This window comes from Nicotiana tabacum, chromosome 17 (assembly GCF_000715075.1).
Source record: "Nicotiana tabacum cultivar K326 chromosome 17, ASM71507v2, whole genome shotgun sequence".
Taxonomy (NCBI): Eukaryota; Viridiplantae; Streptophyta; class Magnoliopsida; order Solanales; family Solanaceae; genus Nicotiana; species Nicotiana tabacum.
Window position 1 is genome coordinate 128,075,649 of NC_134096.1, and position 16,226 is coordinate 128,091,874.

Sequence of the window (16,226 nt, forward strand, 5' to 3'; positions counted from 1 at the left end):
ACAAAACAAGTTCGGGTCGAATTCACATGAAATTTAGATTGGTGCTAAGGTAAATACTTAAGAGAATAATTGAAATAACTAGATTAAACTTTCAAACAATAGTGGAAAATTATTATCTAAATTGACTGCTAAGAGATTGAACTAACTTAACAAGCAAGCAAATAGTGAGTGAAATATTTTTGATGTTTTTATGAAATAAGGGAAAAGCCTAGGGATGTAACCTTCACCTAGATGTAAACCTAATGGGTAGAGTAAATCAATATTTGTTTGGTAGATCGGGGTGTATTATGACTCCTAATGCTCAAATACCCACTCAATACCTCTCGATCAAAGAGTGATTATACCTAAATTAGCTTTCTCAAGACCAAATGAGAATCATTCTAACCAATTGATATGAGTCCAAGTGGGATTATCCCTATCTCTAGTTCAAATCATTTAATCAAACTAATCAAAACTTCAAATAGTTCAATTTCTTGCTAGCCAAGTTTTCATAGACTAGGTTCCTTTCTCTCAAGTAAGAACTAAGTCAAATAGACATGAATCAATGTTTGCAACCATTAATTCTAAAAATAAATCATAAACAACGCTAAATAACATACATCCAATCAATAACAAGCATTATTATTAGATAACCATAAGTTCTACACACTAGGGTTGGGTCACAACCCTAGTTAAAATCTATCTACCCATAATCATAGATATAATAAATGGAAAAGAAGAAGTAATTGAAGACATAAAACTAAAATTCAAAGGTGAAATTTATGAGTCTTCTCTAACTGTAGTCACAACTTGCCCCAAATGGTTAAAGCCTAATCGCTACCGGCTGCTACAGTACAAAAGTTGCCCTAAAAAAGTGTTTCTCATTTATTTATAGTGCTCTGAAATTCGTTAACAAAAATACCCTTCGACAAGTTCTGCAGCCACAATTCATCTGCAGTCCGTACTTGCAGTTGTTGCTTTTGTAGTACGAGCGATTCTGCGACCGTGCAATAACTTCTGCGGCCATACTTCACCTTCTGCAGCCGCACAATTTGGCTGCGGACCGCGCTTCAAGGAGACTTCAGACTTGGTCTTTTGCATCTTCTCTAATCTTCCAAGTTTGTCAGTGCGAACAGCTTCTGCGGCCGCACAATTTGGAATGCGGACCACTCTTTTGCTAAGATCCTCTAAAGCTTCAAGAGTTAGTCTGCGGCCACATTTTTCTTTGCGGCCGCATAATAAATTTTGCGGACCGCACAACTCTTTGCACTTCTCTTCTTTGACTATTTGAGTTGGAACTTCTACTTTTTGAGTTAGATTTCTTCATTGAGCTCACATCCTCCGGCATGCCTGCAATTCACTCATTTTTATTAGATTCGGAAATAAAAATCACTACTTTCGGACTAAAAAGTAAAGCAAAAAAGTACTAATAAGTGGTATATGATTAAGTTATAAGCGTCTGATCAATCGGTGACTATATGAAGTCACGGTCTATTGATCGTCCATTTAATTTTTTCTCTTAACAGAAATTAATTAAATCGATCCGAAAATTGATAGTGGTATATTGATAAAGTTTTTTTCTAAACGAAATACTTTTAGTATAAAAGATTAGAAGCAATTAATTGAAGAAGTTTATTGTACTATTAAATAATAAAGAGAACTAAAAGTGGAACATAAAAACAAATGAGAAATATAGCCCATTCACCCAAAATATATCGCAAACAACGCAAGATTTTCTTCATATAATTAAAGTTGGTTTGCACAAGTTATTCCAGGAACCTTCATGGTTAGGTAACAGTCTCAAGGCATTCTATAACCTACGATCTTTGGCCTCATAATTCGAGAACGTATAATAAAATAATGTACTACATCAATAACAATTACTACTATGTTTTAGTCTATCATATAAATCTATTTAAAAATTTCATGATGAATCATCATACATTAACAACAATATCATACGTAGTGTAATCCCACAAGTGGATCTAAAGAGGATAGTGTGTACACAGACCTTACCCCTACCTTGTGCAGGTAGAGAGGCTATTTCCAATACACCCTCGCCTCAAGACAAGCGTAAATACAACAATTTAGAAAAGAAAATACAGTAATGAGGAAGTCAAGGAAAAAGAAGCAATGACAACAACAAATAATAATAGAACCGAAGTAAAAGCAACATCGGGTAATAATAGACAATCTAAAAATAAGAAATATGAGAATAATACTAAAACTACATGCATGGGTAGGAAAAATATTCAATTACCTACTAACCTTCTACCATAATTCTCGACCTCCACACATCCTATTAAGAGTCATGTCCTCGATCAGTAAGCTGAAAATATGTCATGTCATACCTAATCACCTCTCTTCAATTAGGGGTGTTCAAAAGCGAATCGAAACCGAAAACCGAACCGCAAAAGTGTCTTAATGGCTTATTGGTATCGGATTAACGTGTAGGGAACGGATTGAAATTTTATTATTAACGGCTTATCGGTTTGGGAGCAAATTTTTTAATTTTCTTATCGGATAAACCGTTAACCCGCGAAGAATTTTTATATTTATATATTCTTATCCATATGTATATTAAATATCCCCTCCACTTATCCACTATTAGAAACCCTAAAATCTAAATTCCTAATTTTTAATTTTCCTGAGATCTCAAAACCCAGCCCTCTCGCCTCTCCCTCTTGCGTCGCCTCACACTCTTAGACCCTCTACTCTCTGAAGGTTGAGGAAACAGTCAACACAACACCACAACGCCTCGCTTCCCATTCTCTTCTCTAATTTTTTCCTCGTTTCCTCTAATCTCAGAACCCAACAGTCAGTTACGGCCATAGCCAGAGCAGCAGAAGGTAAAGTGGATATGCTTTATATATAAAGACTAAATATTGGTACAAGATATTAAATATAACTCTTTTCCTTAGTACCTAATTTAAAGGCCATTAATACATGTAATAGTCAAATACTAAAGAAGGCGACTATTGTACAGTTATTATTATAAACATATTTAGTGGGCATTTGGACATAAAAATTGTAAAATTTCGAAAAAAAGTAAAATTATTTTTCAAGTGAAAATTTGAAAACTAGAGTTGTGTTTGGACATGAATATAATTTTGGTTTGTTTTTGAAGTTTTGTGAGTGATCTGAGTGAAAATTTTGAAAAAAAGCTTTTTGAAATTTTTTAATTTTTCGAAAAATTCCAAAATCCATCTTCAAGTGAAAATTTAAAAATTTATGGTCAAACACTGATTTCGAAAAATAATAATTTTTTTTTTGAAAAAAAGTAAAATTTTTCTTATATCCAAACGGGCTTTTAGAAAACATATCTGCTATAATTTTAGCTTCTCTGATGTGTTGCATAGATGTATTTATCATTTACTCCATTTAGCAGAGAACATGCTATTATCTGTAGTCAGATTCAATGCGTAAATGGGATGTTCAAATCCTTGGTCAGTTGCCATGTAATAAAGTTTCACTGGTAATAAAAGTAGAAGTAAAGTATTTGGAAAAATCCAGTATCCAACTACCTATAGGCCTATGTAATATAGATTCAAATAGGCCGGTAAACCGCCCGATAATAGCTAAACCGATACCAATTTGCTTGATATCTTATCGGGTGACTAGCGGATTAATATATTTAAAAGCCGATAATCGATAAACCGAACCGTTAAGAGTAAATAACCGCCCGATAAACAGCCCTATCCTCAGTACTTCTTCGTCCTACGACCTTTATCTCTCTTTGGACCCACCATTGATAACCTCTCATACCTCCTCAATAGAGCATATGCGCATCTCCTCTTAACATGCCTCAACCATCCTAGTCTTGCTTCCCGCATTTGTCCACCATGGAGCTACCCCCACCTTGCTACAAATATTTTTATTTCTGACCCTATCTCTCATAATGTGCCTACACAAACATCTCAATATCCTCATATTCGCTACTTTCATCTTCTGGATATGAGAGTTTTTGACTGGCCAATACTCTACCGCATACAATATAGTCGGTCTAACCACCACTCTCAAGAACTTTCCTTTTAAGTCTTGGTGGCACATTCTTATTACACAAGACACCTGATACGAGCCTCCACTTCATCCACCCCTCTAATACGATGTGTGACATTATCGTCAATCTTCTCATTATCTTGGATTACTAACCCTAGATACTTGAAACTTCCTTTCTTGGGGATGACTTATGTATCAAGCCTCACTTCCACGCCAGCCTCACGAGTGACGTCACTGAACTTGCACTCCAAGTATTTAGTCCTGCTCATCCAGAAACCTTTAGACTCCAGGGTTTGTCTCCAAACCTTCAGCCTAATATTAACCCCGCCTCACGTCTCGTCAATCATTACTATGTCATCTGCAAATAACATGCACCATAGCAACTCCCCTTGAATATGTCACGTCAATTGATCCATCGCTAAGGCAAATAAAAACAGGCTATGGGTGATCCTTGGTGCAACCCCATCACGAATGGGGAATGTCTTCTCCGAATGTCCTAACCAGGTCTTAGCCCCACCATGCATGTCATTAAGTGTCCTAGTGTATGTTACAAGTACACCTTTAGCTTCCAACCATCTCCATATATAGAACTTCCTTTAGGACTTTCTAGGTCAACAAACAATATGTAGAAGTCGATCTTTCTTGCCTTATACTGCTTCACCAAATTTCCTTACTAGATGAATGGCTTCTTTGTGATAAATCATCACCATAAAAAAAAAATGTACCATCCCGTTAATTTCCAGAACCGACTAATGCCTCTTTTTTATGGCAAATACACGCATGCAAACATTGTATATGTGAGTCAGGGGCGAAGCTACGGAGAATAGTGGCCGGAAAATATTACTTGTTATTGATTACGGAGTATAATCAATTACTTGTTTTCCGACTAATGCCCCTTACATACCTTATACGGAGTATAATTTTTCGGCGAAGGTAAAATATTACTTGTTATTGATTAAAAATAGACTTTGAACACCCTTACATAGCCCACTGACAAAGATTTGAACACCCTTGTTGAATTTCCTGGTTTCGTGACTGATGTGAGTCCTTATTAATTTATGTTATAGAAACAGAAAAGAGAATGAAAAGAAAAAGAAAATTATTGTCTCTTTTTCTCTTTTTTCTCCAATCCACCAAATACAACACACATGTGACATGTCCCAATTAAATGGAGTTTGATTTTTGCTATAATGCAAAGTCGGCAAAAGATTTTCATCCTTACCACAAATAGTGTGATTTTCTGGATAAAATTCCTTCTTAAGGCCTACCAAAACGGGATGAGATCCGCTCCAATGACTTTGGGTCCAGTTTTGCTCAATGGTAGTGCAGATTAATTACATGTGGCAATCCCACTATTCTACGGGTGAGATCTACTATTCTAAATATGGTAAAACAATGTTGAATAAACTATAATAAAAAACAAAACGGGGTCCTCTCTCCTTGTGCCTTGGGTCTTTCCCTTTAACAAATAGTAAACAAAAACGATACCTTTTCCATTTAATATCTTCCACCTAGACAAAACTTCATTTTCGAAGAAATTTCATGCATGTGTGCGTGTGATTTATTTGTATGAACCACCTCTGCACCTGTCTCTATCATTTCGCCTTCTACTAAGAAGAACTAAACAAAATTACTAAGTAACATATGGTCAAATTCAAAGATTTGTGACAATAAGTGTAGAAAAGGGATTTAATGAACTCCAAACATCTATCACTTTGAAGCTATATATGGAGAAGACAATGGTCGGGCAAATATCAACAAACAACATGTTGGTGTGGACATACTTTCAATATGCAAATAATAAGATATCATTTTGCGGTCAACATTTATTTTACAATTCTGTCCATTAATTTATCTTCAACTTAAAATAGAGAATTATCACTTCTTTTTTTCAAATAAATCATATCTAAACACAATTTTAACTTCAAAATACTCTTCTCTTCCAATTTCAACTTTAGATACTCATTTTTTCAACTTCGAATTCCCTTTTGCTTTATCACTAAGAGGCCCAATACATAATGAAGAGATACGAAACAGAGAGAACGGCTGGATATATGGAGGGCATCTATTCCAGCACGTATGGTTCTGATTGTACTGCAAAAAACAACACTAGCATCCTTTTTTTTCCTTCTCTTTTTCGTAGCAGCATTATCAAACTCAAGGTTAGAAAAATTGTGTCTTTAAGTTTTAAAGAAAGGAAGGAGAAAGGGAAACGGAAAAAAAAAAAAGAGAGAGAGTTTTGTTAAAACTAAAGTTTCATCTTATTGGTCCACGTGTTTTCCACGAAATAGTCCCCTCCCAGAATCCTACTAAAATTTGTTGGTCCAATTCTAGAAAATGATATGAAAACACCCAACTGGTTTTCACTCAAAATCTGTCCTTTCAAGAAATGCTTATTCTTAAAAAATGGTGGAGCTCCCACCACCATTACTATTACCATTACAAGCCAACCCCATTTTCCTTCCTTCCTCTCCCTCCTTATTATCTTAGAAATTAACTTCTCTCTGCTGCTGCTGCATTATAATGAAGCTAACTCATGTCTGCCACTTTAACAGCCGTATTTGCTCAGTTTTATCAATCAAAATCTGTCTGTATTTCCATTACATTTTCTTGGTTAAAAAATAACTCAACAAATATTACTATATTTCTTTTCACCTTCTTCCTAATTTTTCTTTTCTTTTCCTTTCCTTAATGATACCATAGAAGCAGCATAGTCACGTTCTTAAAGTTGAATGCTTTTTAAAAGAATCATATTAAAGAAGACTTGACCCGTGTGTGCCAACCGCTTCTTCACCTATATATATAAAGGCTCCTTGTACTAGGGAGTTTACCACCAAAAAGACTTGTTGTTTTTAACAGACTCTCTATTATACATTTGCCTTTCCAAGAAAGTGTAAAACCCCACCTCCCACATCACAGGCCTCACCAAAAAGAAGTAATATAATGTCTTTTTCTTATGCTAAAAACTGCTTGCAACGGTTTTGTGTGGACGAGTTCCAAATGAATACAGAAACCAGTAATGGTTTCTTCTCAAGTGATCTTCTCCCTTCGCTTGGAGCTAGAATTAACTATGCTACAAAGCTTCGAAAATTCATCATTTCGCCTTTCAATCCCCGCTATAGGTAATAACTAATTTATCTCTCACCCCTGTTACATAGAAGTTTAGTCAAGCTTATGATTGTAATTGAGTTTTTTGGAGAGTTATTTCAGGTGTTGGGAGATGTTTCTAGTTGTTTTGGTCATATACTCAGCCTGGATTTCTCCATTTGAGTTTGCATTCTTGTCATACAAGGAAGATGATGCTTTATTCATCATTGACCACATTGTCAACTGCTTTTTTGCTATTGACATTTTCCTTACCTTCTTCGTCGCGTATCTTCATCGAGAGTCCTATCTTCTTGTTGATGAACCTAAGAAAATTGCAATAAGGTAAACTTGTAGTTCTAAGTCAGTATTTACATGTCTAACTTCAAGAAAATAGATATATAGTTGTAACATGTAAATCGTAACAGGTACTTGTCAAGTTGGTTCATATTTGATGTATGCTCCACTGTACCATTTCAATCCTTGATCCTCCTTTTCACGGATCACAAAGAAAGCGGTGGAGTTGGCTTCAAGTTGCTCAGCATGCTCAGACTTTGGCGTCTCAGACGAGTCAGTGCCCTGTTTGCAAGGTCCAAACACCACCTGTATTTGGTTTCTTCTACACATGAATTATGAAATGCTTTAATGCTGGAACCAATTCTCACATATAAGCCGGTTTGCTTTCCTTCAGACTTGAGAAGGATATCCGGTTTAACTACTTCTGGACAAGATGCACAAAACTCATATCAGTAAGACCTGAATGCCTTGATTTATTCTTGAATCCAAAAAAAAAATGATTTTTTTTATATGTATAGCATGTTGACCACTAGTATTTGGTTGTTTTTTGAGTTCAGGTAACATTGTTTGCAGTGCACTGTGCTGGATGCTTTAACTATATGATTGCAGATAGATATCCTGATCCAAGAAAAACATGGATTGGTGCTGTAAATCCTGATTTCAAGAAACAAAGCGTTGGGGACAGATATATAACTTCACTATATTGGTCTATTGTAACGATGACAACAACTGGTTATGGGGATTTGCATGCTGAGAACTCAAGGGAAATGTTGTTTGACATTTTTTACATGTTATTCAACTTGGGATTGACTTCTTACATCATTGGAAACATGACTAATCTTGTTGTTCATTGGACCAGCCGCACCAGAAACTTTGTACGCTTCTCTCCCTCTCTCCCCACAAATCGTATGTTAAAGTTCATACTTCTCCAATAGAAATTAAACTTGGGAATTTTTGTTTTGCAGAGGGATACAGTGAAAGCAGCCCAAGAATTTGCGAAAAGGAATCAGTTGCCTCCAAGGGTACAAGATCAGGTTTTGTCTCACATATGTCTCAAGTTCAGAACTGAAGCATTGAAACAAGATGAGACTCTCAATGGCCTGCCCAAAGCTATCCGAACAAGCATTGCACATCACCTTTTTTTTCCTATAGTTCAAAATGTTCGTTTGTTCCAAGGTGTTTCACCAAACCTCCTTTTCCAACTAGTAAGTTTCTCCCCTCCATTCTCTCTTTTTCTTTTTGTGGATGTCTGCATTGGAGTTTAACAGTGTGATACTTAAATTTTCCCTCGTTAAGGTTCCTGAAATGGAAGCTGAATACTTCCCTCCCAAGCAAGATGTGATTTTGCAGAATGAGGCTCCAACAGACCTGTATATAATAGTTTCAGGAGCAGTGGTAAGTTAGTTTTATAGATTGAGTATGTATATAGTTACTTAAAACCTTAGAAAATCTGTGCTTTTCATGTACTTATATCAGTATTTTATAAATCATTGCTGCAGGAACTGATAGCAAAAATTGAAGGGCTAGAGCAAGTATGTATTAATACACAACTAGTATATCCATTTTTCCAACAAGAAAGTCACAAGTTTAGCATATAACTTAATCTTGACTCAATCTTGTTTCGAAACAGATAATAGGAAAGGCTGTTGCAGGGGAACTATTTGGAGAAATAGGTGTTTTATGTGGGAGACCACAGCCATTTGCTGTTCGAACTACTGAGATTTCTCAAATTCTACGGCTAAGCAGGACAGCATTGATGAACATTCTTCGCGCAAATCCAGAAGATGAACGGGTAGTTATGAACAATCTTTTGCTGGTAAGTTTCCCAGATTATGAACAACTTCCTTCTCACGCAACTTTTCCTGGTAAATCCACTATTGTTATTGCTTAGGAAAAACGACATTCACAAAACATATCTTTTTGTTTAAAAAACATCAGAATCTGCAGGGATTCGGAGGCTTTGGTTATGTGGACCACCAAACAAATGGAGGGCCAGAAATCAAAAGACATCATGATACAGCACTGACTAGCATAGATATAAACAATTTGGAAGCTAGAGTTAAGAAGCAAGAGGGAGATGATGTACAAGAAATAAACAAAAGCATGAATGATGTGTCATTAAATCTTGAAAATAAGAAGGAACTAAATGAGCAGAAAGTTGAGCTCATTGGACCAGATGAGAAGGGAACAAAGAGCTGTCAACTGAAGCCTGAGGTCCCCTGTTGTTCTAACTCTTGTAGTACCATTTCAAGTGGTTCTAAAGTGACAAAATCCACCAATAAGAGAGTAACCATTCACATGAAAAAGAACGAATCATTGCAAGGCCAGTTTGGGAAGCTAATAATTCTACCTGATTCACTAGAAGAGCTATTCAGAGTAGCAGGTAAATTACTTTTCATTTTAGGAAAATTAAAGAACCACATTGTTATGCGATTTTTTTTATCACACTGCAATTTTGTGCAACTGCAGGTCAAAGATTTGGAGGCTACAATTTCAAGAAAGCTGTAAATGCAGAGGATGCTGAAATAGATGACATTGATGTCATCAGAGATGGCGACCATTTGTTTTTCCTTTAACAAGAATCCTTGAGCATTGAATATAATCCTAAAGGAAAATTATGAGAAATTTAGAGAATGCTCAGAGGATACAAGCAATTGTATATTGATCTCATTTTGTAAATGTTAGGCTAAATGATCAATCTTTGTATCTCCAAAGGGAGAAATCAAAATTGCAAATTAATACATCAGTTTCAAGAATATCTTCGACTCACTACAGAAGGATTACACTATATACCCTGTTCTTTTCATGAATAACATACAACTTTTAAAATTGCAACTATCTCGTGTGCTCTACACAAACAAGATGTTTAACAAGAATTTCCTGCCTCAAGTCTTGCTCTTGATAGAAGTTCCAGAAGTATCAATTGACAAGCTTCAGATGAAAATTTCAGCGAGCTCCATCTAAATTAACATTTATGAATAAGCTTCCATGAGGTCACTTGCAACCTAATAAACCGATTAAAATAAGTTCGAATTCCATCTGCGCTTGCTGAAAAATGTTCTCATGGGTCCTCTGCATCCGCCAATATTGAAAAAATTCTTCTCGCAAACGTAGTATCACTGACTTCTAGAAATTATTGGGATAGGATGAGCTTCTGTGTTGAATACATACTCATCCAACGGGATTGTGGTGCTATTACCAAACAGCAAATAGAGGTATTTGAGTGTTTCACCCAAGAAAAATGTCTCCATCTTGTCTCTTCTTCGTGGAGGAAGCACAGTGACATCGTCAAGAGAAGTGTAACCTCCAGAATCGACTTTTGTGTACTTCTCAAATGCCTCAAAAATTTGCCACCCCCATTCACGATACCTATCCACCAAATCAACAAAACTTATCTGTAAAAAAACATAAAGTGAATATATATATATCAAAGTTCATAAATCAACTGAAAAATAAGAACATACTTTGAATCGCCAGTAATACGATAGAGTACAAACAATGATTCAACGGTTTCGGGACGCAAAAGATTGTGACGATCGGCAGGCTTTATGATTATGTCATTCAAATATTTCGAACTTTTGTTTCCACCACCAGGGCCACCTTCAGAATTTCCCTGCTTGAAGAAAACAAGATAACAAAAAACATTAGAATGCAAGAATTTTCCAATTATGTCAAAATAGAGAATACTCAAGACGGGTTTGATATATGAACACTATCGTCAATTTATCTTACGTCTCTCTATTGATGAAATTAGATCATTCAAGTTGTAATAGGCACAATCTCACTCTGATTGTTTGCCAGATTTGTTTGATTGATTGGACTAGCATTAAGTTATTCTTACATCTTTTACAACCACTAAATATGTGTTGCATCTAGAATAATTGACATTATACATACATAAGAAGTTTAGAGTATGAAACAAGATTTTTCAAATTTTCACAAACTCCCCCTCCTCAAAAAATAATTTGAAGATCGACAGGGGAAAACTGAAAGCAGCACTTTACATAACAGTTGCCAAAAGTGATGAAAGAAATAAAAAATGTTTAACTCACCTCAATATTGAAATAAGCTATTTCTGGAGCAAGGCCAGTAAAGGTTACTGAGTATATTTCCACGCATGTCTTAGCCAGATCTTCAGCAAGCTTTAGGTTTTCCATATCTTCAAAAGTGAGCAAGTTCTCTTTCATAGCCCTTTCCTTTGTGAACCCCTTTGTAGCGCCAAGGGCCAGGGTACCGGGAAGGAAACACACCTGAGGATGATGTCAAATGATATCAAACTTATAAGAACAGACATCAATATCTAAAATCAAACTTTCATATATTTAGGAATGTAAATTTCATTGTGAATAAAAAAGAAAGAGGCACGAAAAGTATGTTTTCCTCTAAATCAAGACTAGACACTTTAATAAAAAACACATTACTAAAATATATAGCTAGGTCGGTAGGTAAAGGTATCTCAATGTCTGCCACTTGTAATCCATCATAAATCAACACAGGCAGAAGAGAAAAGTGAAACTTATGGCCAGCGATTTTAGTACGTTAAACTCTTGAGTGAGAAAAATGATTGATAAATTTGAAAACCTTCTATAAACATACAAAATTTAAATTATAGAATTGGCTAAGTATATTAAGGAGAGTATTGAAATGTAGGTTGGGATGATCTTTTTTTCTTTCTTTCTTTACTGCAGATAAATTTGGCATCATGCAGCTGATTCCTTGTCAGTCCCATTTCGACTTTTCCATCTTTGGTTTCTGAATCACAGCTAGAAAAGAATAATAACAGAAATGGCATACCAGGTGATCCATCTTTGGACTGAAACCACCTTCTCGCCCATAAGGCAATTCTCCCACAAAGAGCAAGCCGTTTGGAACAGATTTGCGTACAAGAAGGTGCCTGACACCTTTAATTGCTTCGACATACATATCGTACAAGTATGAACAGTTAGTTCCTCGCTGCTGAAGCCACACTTTAATAAGATACTCATAGTAGCTATCACCACGAGATCCAAGTCTAATATTGTCTCCACTAAAGTCTCCAGATTGAGGGCTGACATCATCATAAGCACAAACGAAAAGTCAATGGGTATAACAGTTCTATATTTTCTAATCCAACAGTAAACACTAATGAAAAAAATCCAAACTCCACTCATTCTTAGACTTGTACTCTGCACGGTTAAATTGCAGCTTTTGGCTGAGAGATATTTATGTGGCAAAGAAATGGCACAAATATCAACGGAAGTGGCTGAGAACAAGGAACAAAAGATGTGGTAGTGGAAGCATGTCTGAAGCAAGTGAACAAGATATTTGCACATTGACTCATTAAGAGACCCTAACCACAACTAAATGCTACTCTTTTATATGTTAGGGAATCATGAGTGTAGATATGCAAATAAAGCTACTGAACTATTGCAGAGATGTTCTTTTTTCTTCTTTTTTTTTGGAAGGGTTGTGGTGAGATTTCTGGAAAACATGATTGCATCTTTCTAATATAATAGATAGTGAAGAAGGAATTGCCAATGGAACAAATTAGTTTAATTAGTTTAGTTTAATAGTAAATCTTATTGTATAATCAGGAAATAAAACAGTAACCAACAACATAGATACAACTGGATATAGAAAAACTGTTATGGTTTTCCTGCATGTTGAATAGGAGGGGAAAAGAATAATTAAAAGAAGTTTATTGATTCTAGAGACATAGAGTGAACTGCAAACTGTTTTCATCATAATTTGGTTTTAACAGTTAATTTTGCCAGAAGAGCTATATATACTTTACAAGAAAATAAGAAACAGACAGAACATAGAAAAGGCTTTTATCATATGGCTCTGTTACCATTGCGTTGAATGCCCTACATTGTTGGAAGTTGAGATATGTATAGCTCCCAAAACAATAATAACAGGTAAAGAAGACACATTTCAAGATACTGGAATAATTGCAGCACATGATATAATTACTATTCAGATATTAGCTGGGCAAACATCTGCCTACACAAGTCCTGGAATAGGAAAATAGGAGTTTAGTTACTTACCTTATGTATATAGGGACCAGTCCCTCCACCTTTGGCAAAGTCTTTATATGTTGTAGAACCTTCATGGCTTCTATGCTATACTTCGCATCACCTGTTAGATAACTAAGATAATTGAATTCAAGCTGTAGAGTTGCAACTTCAGCAGTGCTACTCAGACCATCAGGGGCAGGATGTGCAGACTTTTCACGCAGGACAACATCACTGTATGGAATATCGGAGGGACTTGTTGTAAAAGCAGTAAGTAGACGATCAGCCAAGTTCCTAGCATTTTCCAGGTAAATAGATGGTTTAGGCCCCTTGTGTCCTGGAATTCCCCCTTGATTCCCACCACTTAAGTGATAAGCACTCAAAAGACCCCCTAGAACTCGTATTGTAGTTTCAAAGAGATTAACTTGGCCTTTCCCTTCAATCTTCTCAGTAAGATGTTTCTCAATCCACGAGCCTGCTTCATATACGACCTCATCAGCTCCCATAATCATAGCCGTGTCTAAAGCATCGATAACTGTAGCTCCCAAACCTCCTAAACCGTCAACCCCTCTATGGCTCAAGGGCATAAGTTCATCAAAACCCATGGCATAGGATTTGTAGCCAGACCAGGCATGGATAAATGCCTCTTTAACCTTCTGTTGTCTTGCTATCCATTCAGGTTCAGCTCTTTTCGTAGACTCTTGAATAGATCTATTCCTACTACTTATTTCATCGGGAGATAACCGAGGTGGAAGTCTAGGTGGTTTTCTCCAAAATCTCCTGAATTTGCCGCTTCCATGAGTCATGATATTTTCTCCTTCCTTAGATCCATCATTTTTTGCTACACCATCAGATACAGGATGGACATCACTTTTATGAGCCAGTATTAGATATGCTAAACCACCAATCATCAGTAACACAAGAAATTTCCCAGTGCTACATTTTAAATAATCACGTTTTCCATTACTGGTTAATAGAACCTGAGAAATTACCTGAAAAAATGAGGAAACTATAAAATTTCAGTGTACAAGAAAATACATAATTCTGCTGCAGAAATATAAAGACTCTTTTCAAGGAGTGAAAATGATCTTGGGAGTTATCTCAAATTTACCAGGAAGAACTTATAGGTGAATCAACATTGCAAGGAAAATGGTCAGAGATAATAAAAGACGAAAAAGATCTTATCTATAGCTGCATTAATTGCTTTTACGTAGTCTACTCAAATATGTTAGCAATAACATCGTGCATTTATCACATGGCAATGAAGTCCAAATCTTATACTAGTTGAAATGGCAATTAAAATATAGTAATCACCAGCCTTCAACCAAAGTTACTATCTTTTTTTCGTCTGTAGTTTTTATAGGCTGAGATATAATAATGCTTTTCAATGTGTCCGCATACTAAGATTCACAACATAAATAAGTTATGTAGCAGAAAGGCGGTTTCGTGCAAGTACAACACTGTTGCAGCACCCTTTCATGAAATGAAGTGCATACCAAGGTCCAAAAGCTAAATCCTTCCCCCCACCCCCATCCCCCAAACCCACAAGAAGATGAACTAAAAGAAAACTTTCAAAATGAGATTGACCACGGTTAAAAAGCATAAAAATATACCAATCTGAAGCTCCACTTAGAGATTCAATAAGATAGCTAAAAAGATGGTATTAATAATTAACTAAGCACAAAAAAGGGAAAAAACATGCTTCAAGTGGTACAAGTGATATGATCAGCTCAATGTCAAAGCCTATTTGAGCCTTCTTCATAAATTAGGAAATTTAATATTTAAACATAATCTTTTACGCTAGTTATATATCAAATCAAGTTCAAGAAGAACAAATGTTTGACTTGCCTCTATTTATATCCACTTGCAGTATTAGAGGTATATAAATTTTTTCTCTTTTTACCGGATTGGCTGTTACTTTCCGCATCAATTTTGGATTCAATTCCACAATTGCACCAGTCATAATAAGCAAATTTTAGTTCATATAAGACCAAAAAAACAATTTTTCTCTCTCTTCAAACTAATCAGGGCATTTCCACTATATCCTATGAATAAACCTTAACAAACTCAGAAAAACCAATCCTTTTATTAAAAAATCGATCCTGTAATCCATTTAACAGAGAAATCAAGATAATTTCGAAAATGAAAACAAGATTCAAAGGTACAAAGTTTGATTGAGCTGACCTGAGATACGGATCGTTGGCGGAACTTGGCGTTATCATAATGCACATCTTTCACCGAGTAAGGCAATGAATTCGACATCTCTAGATCAAGAAAAAATAAATTACAACCAACTTCAGATTCTCAATTATGCTCTGCCTTAAAGCAGACTCAAACTACAATCATACGCGTGTACATTTATCCACTATACTAAAGCGCGCGTATATAGAGAATGTTATTATACTCGCCCAGATGAGAATCGGTGTTGCGGGAATTCGGAGGTGGACAAAGATGGAAGACTCGTGCTTTTGATTCGTTGTGAAAGACTTGTGAGTGGTGGTCTTTGAGAAAAGGGCCAAAATAGTTACAAAACCAATTAAACAATAAATTATAAGAGAATTAACTATAATACCTGTTTAAAATAAAAATAGCCAACAAATATATGATATACCTATAATTTATATATAATATGTAAACATAATATCGGGTAAAAAAAGTAAATAGTAAATATATCCGCTTATTTGTATAAATATTACTACCAAATTATATTAGAAAGCATAAACTAGTTAAATTATAAATTTTGATACATTAATGATAACCACATTAAAATTTTGTTACAAAAGGAATCAAAGCATGAGAGGTAAATGTAATATTTTAATCTATAATGAGATTTGGAAAAGGTTTATGAAATTATTTATTTTTTATTTAAATAAT

At 35.4% G+C, this 16,226-nt stretch overlaps 2 protein-coding genes across 3 annotated transcripts; one reads left to right on the forward strand and one right to left on the reverse strand.

The window, feature by feature from the left end:
• Window positions 1–6,160: 6,160 nt before the first annotated feature.
• On the forward strand, window positions 6,161–10,117 carry LOC107783781 (potassium channel KAT3). Of its 2 annotated transcripts, none has more exons than XM_016604799.2 (11): window positions 6,161–7,100; window positions 7,189–7,407; window positions 7,491–7,652; window positions 7,754–7,811; window positions 7,917–8,234; window positions 8,325–8,564; window positions 8,656–8,754; window positions 8,859–8,891; window positions 8,990–9,175; window positions 9,298–9,742; window positions 9,829–10,117. In XM_016604799.2, the coding sequence occupies exons 1-11, from the start codon at window positions 6,922–6,924 to the stop codon at window positions 9,933–9,935; spliced, it is 2,046 nt and encodes a 681-aa protein (XP_016460285.1). In that variant the 5' UTR covers window positions 6,161–6,921; the 3' UTR covers window positions 9,936–10,117. The 2 variants fall into 2 exon arrangements, with proteins under 2 accessions (XP_016460285.1, XP_016460286.1); XM_016604800.2 differs by having other exon boundaries at window positions 9,307–9,742.
• LOC107783782 (mannosyl-oligosaccharide 1,2-alpha-mannosidase MNS3) lies at window positions 10,005–15,904 on the reverse strand. The gene is made up of 6 exons (XM_016604801.2): window positions 15,537–15,904; window positions 13,386–14,344; window positions 12,154–12,406; window positions 11,412–11,609; window positions 10,824–10,972; window positions 10,005–10,728 (listed from the first exon to the last, which is right to left on the reverse strand). The coding sequence occupies exons 1-6, from the start codon at window positions 15,612–15,614 to the stop codon at window positions 10,476–10,478; spliced, it is 1,890 nt and encodes a 629-aa protein (XP_016460287.2). The 5' UTR covers window positions 15,615–15,904; the 3' UTR covers window positions 10,005–10,475.
• Window positions 15,905–16,226: the final 322 nt, after the last annotated feature.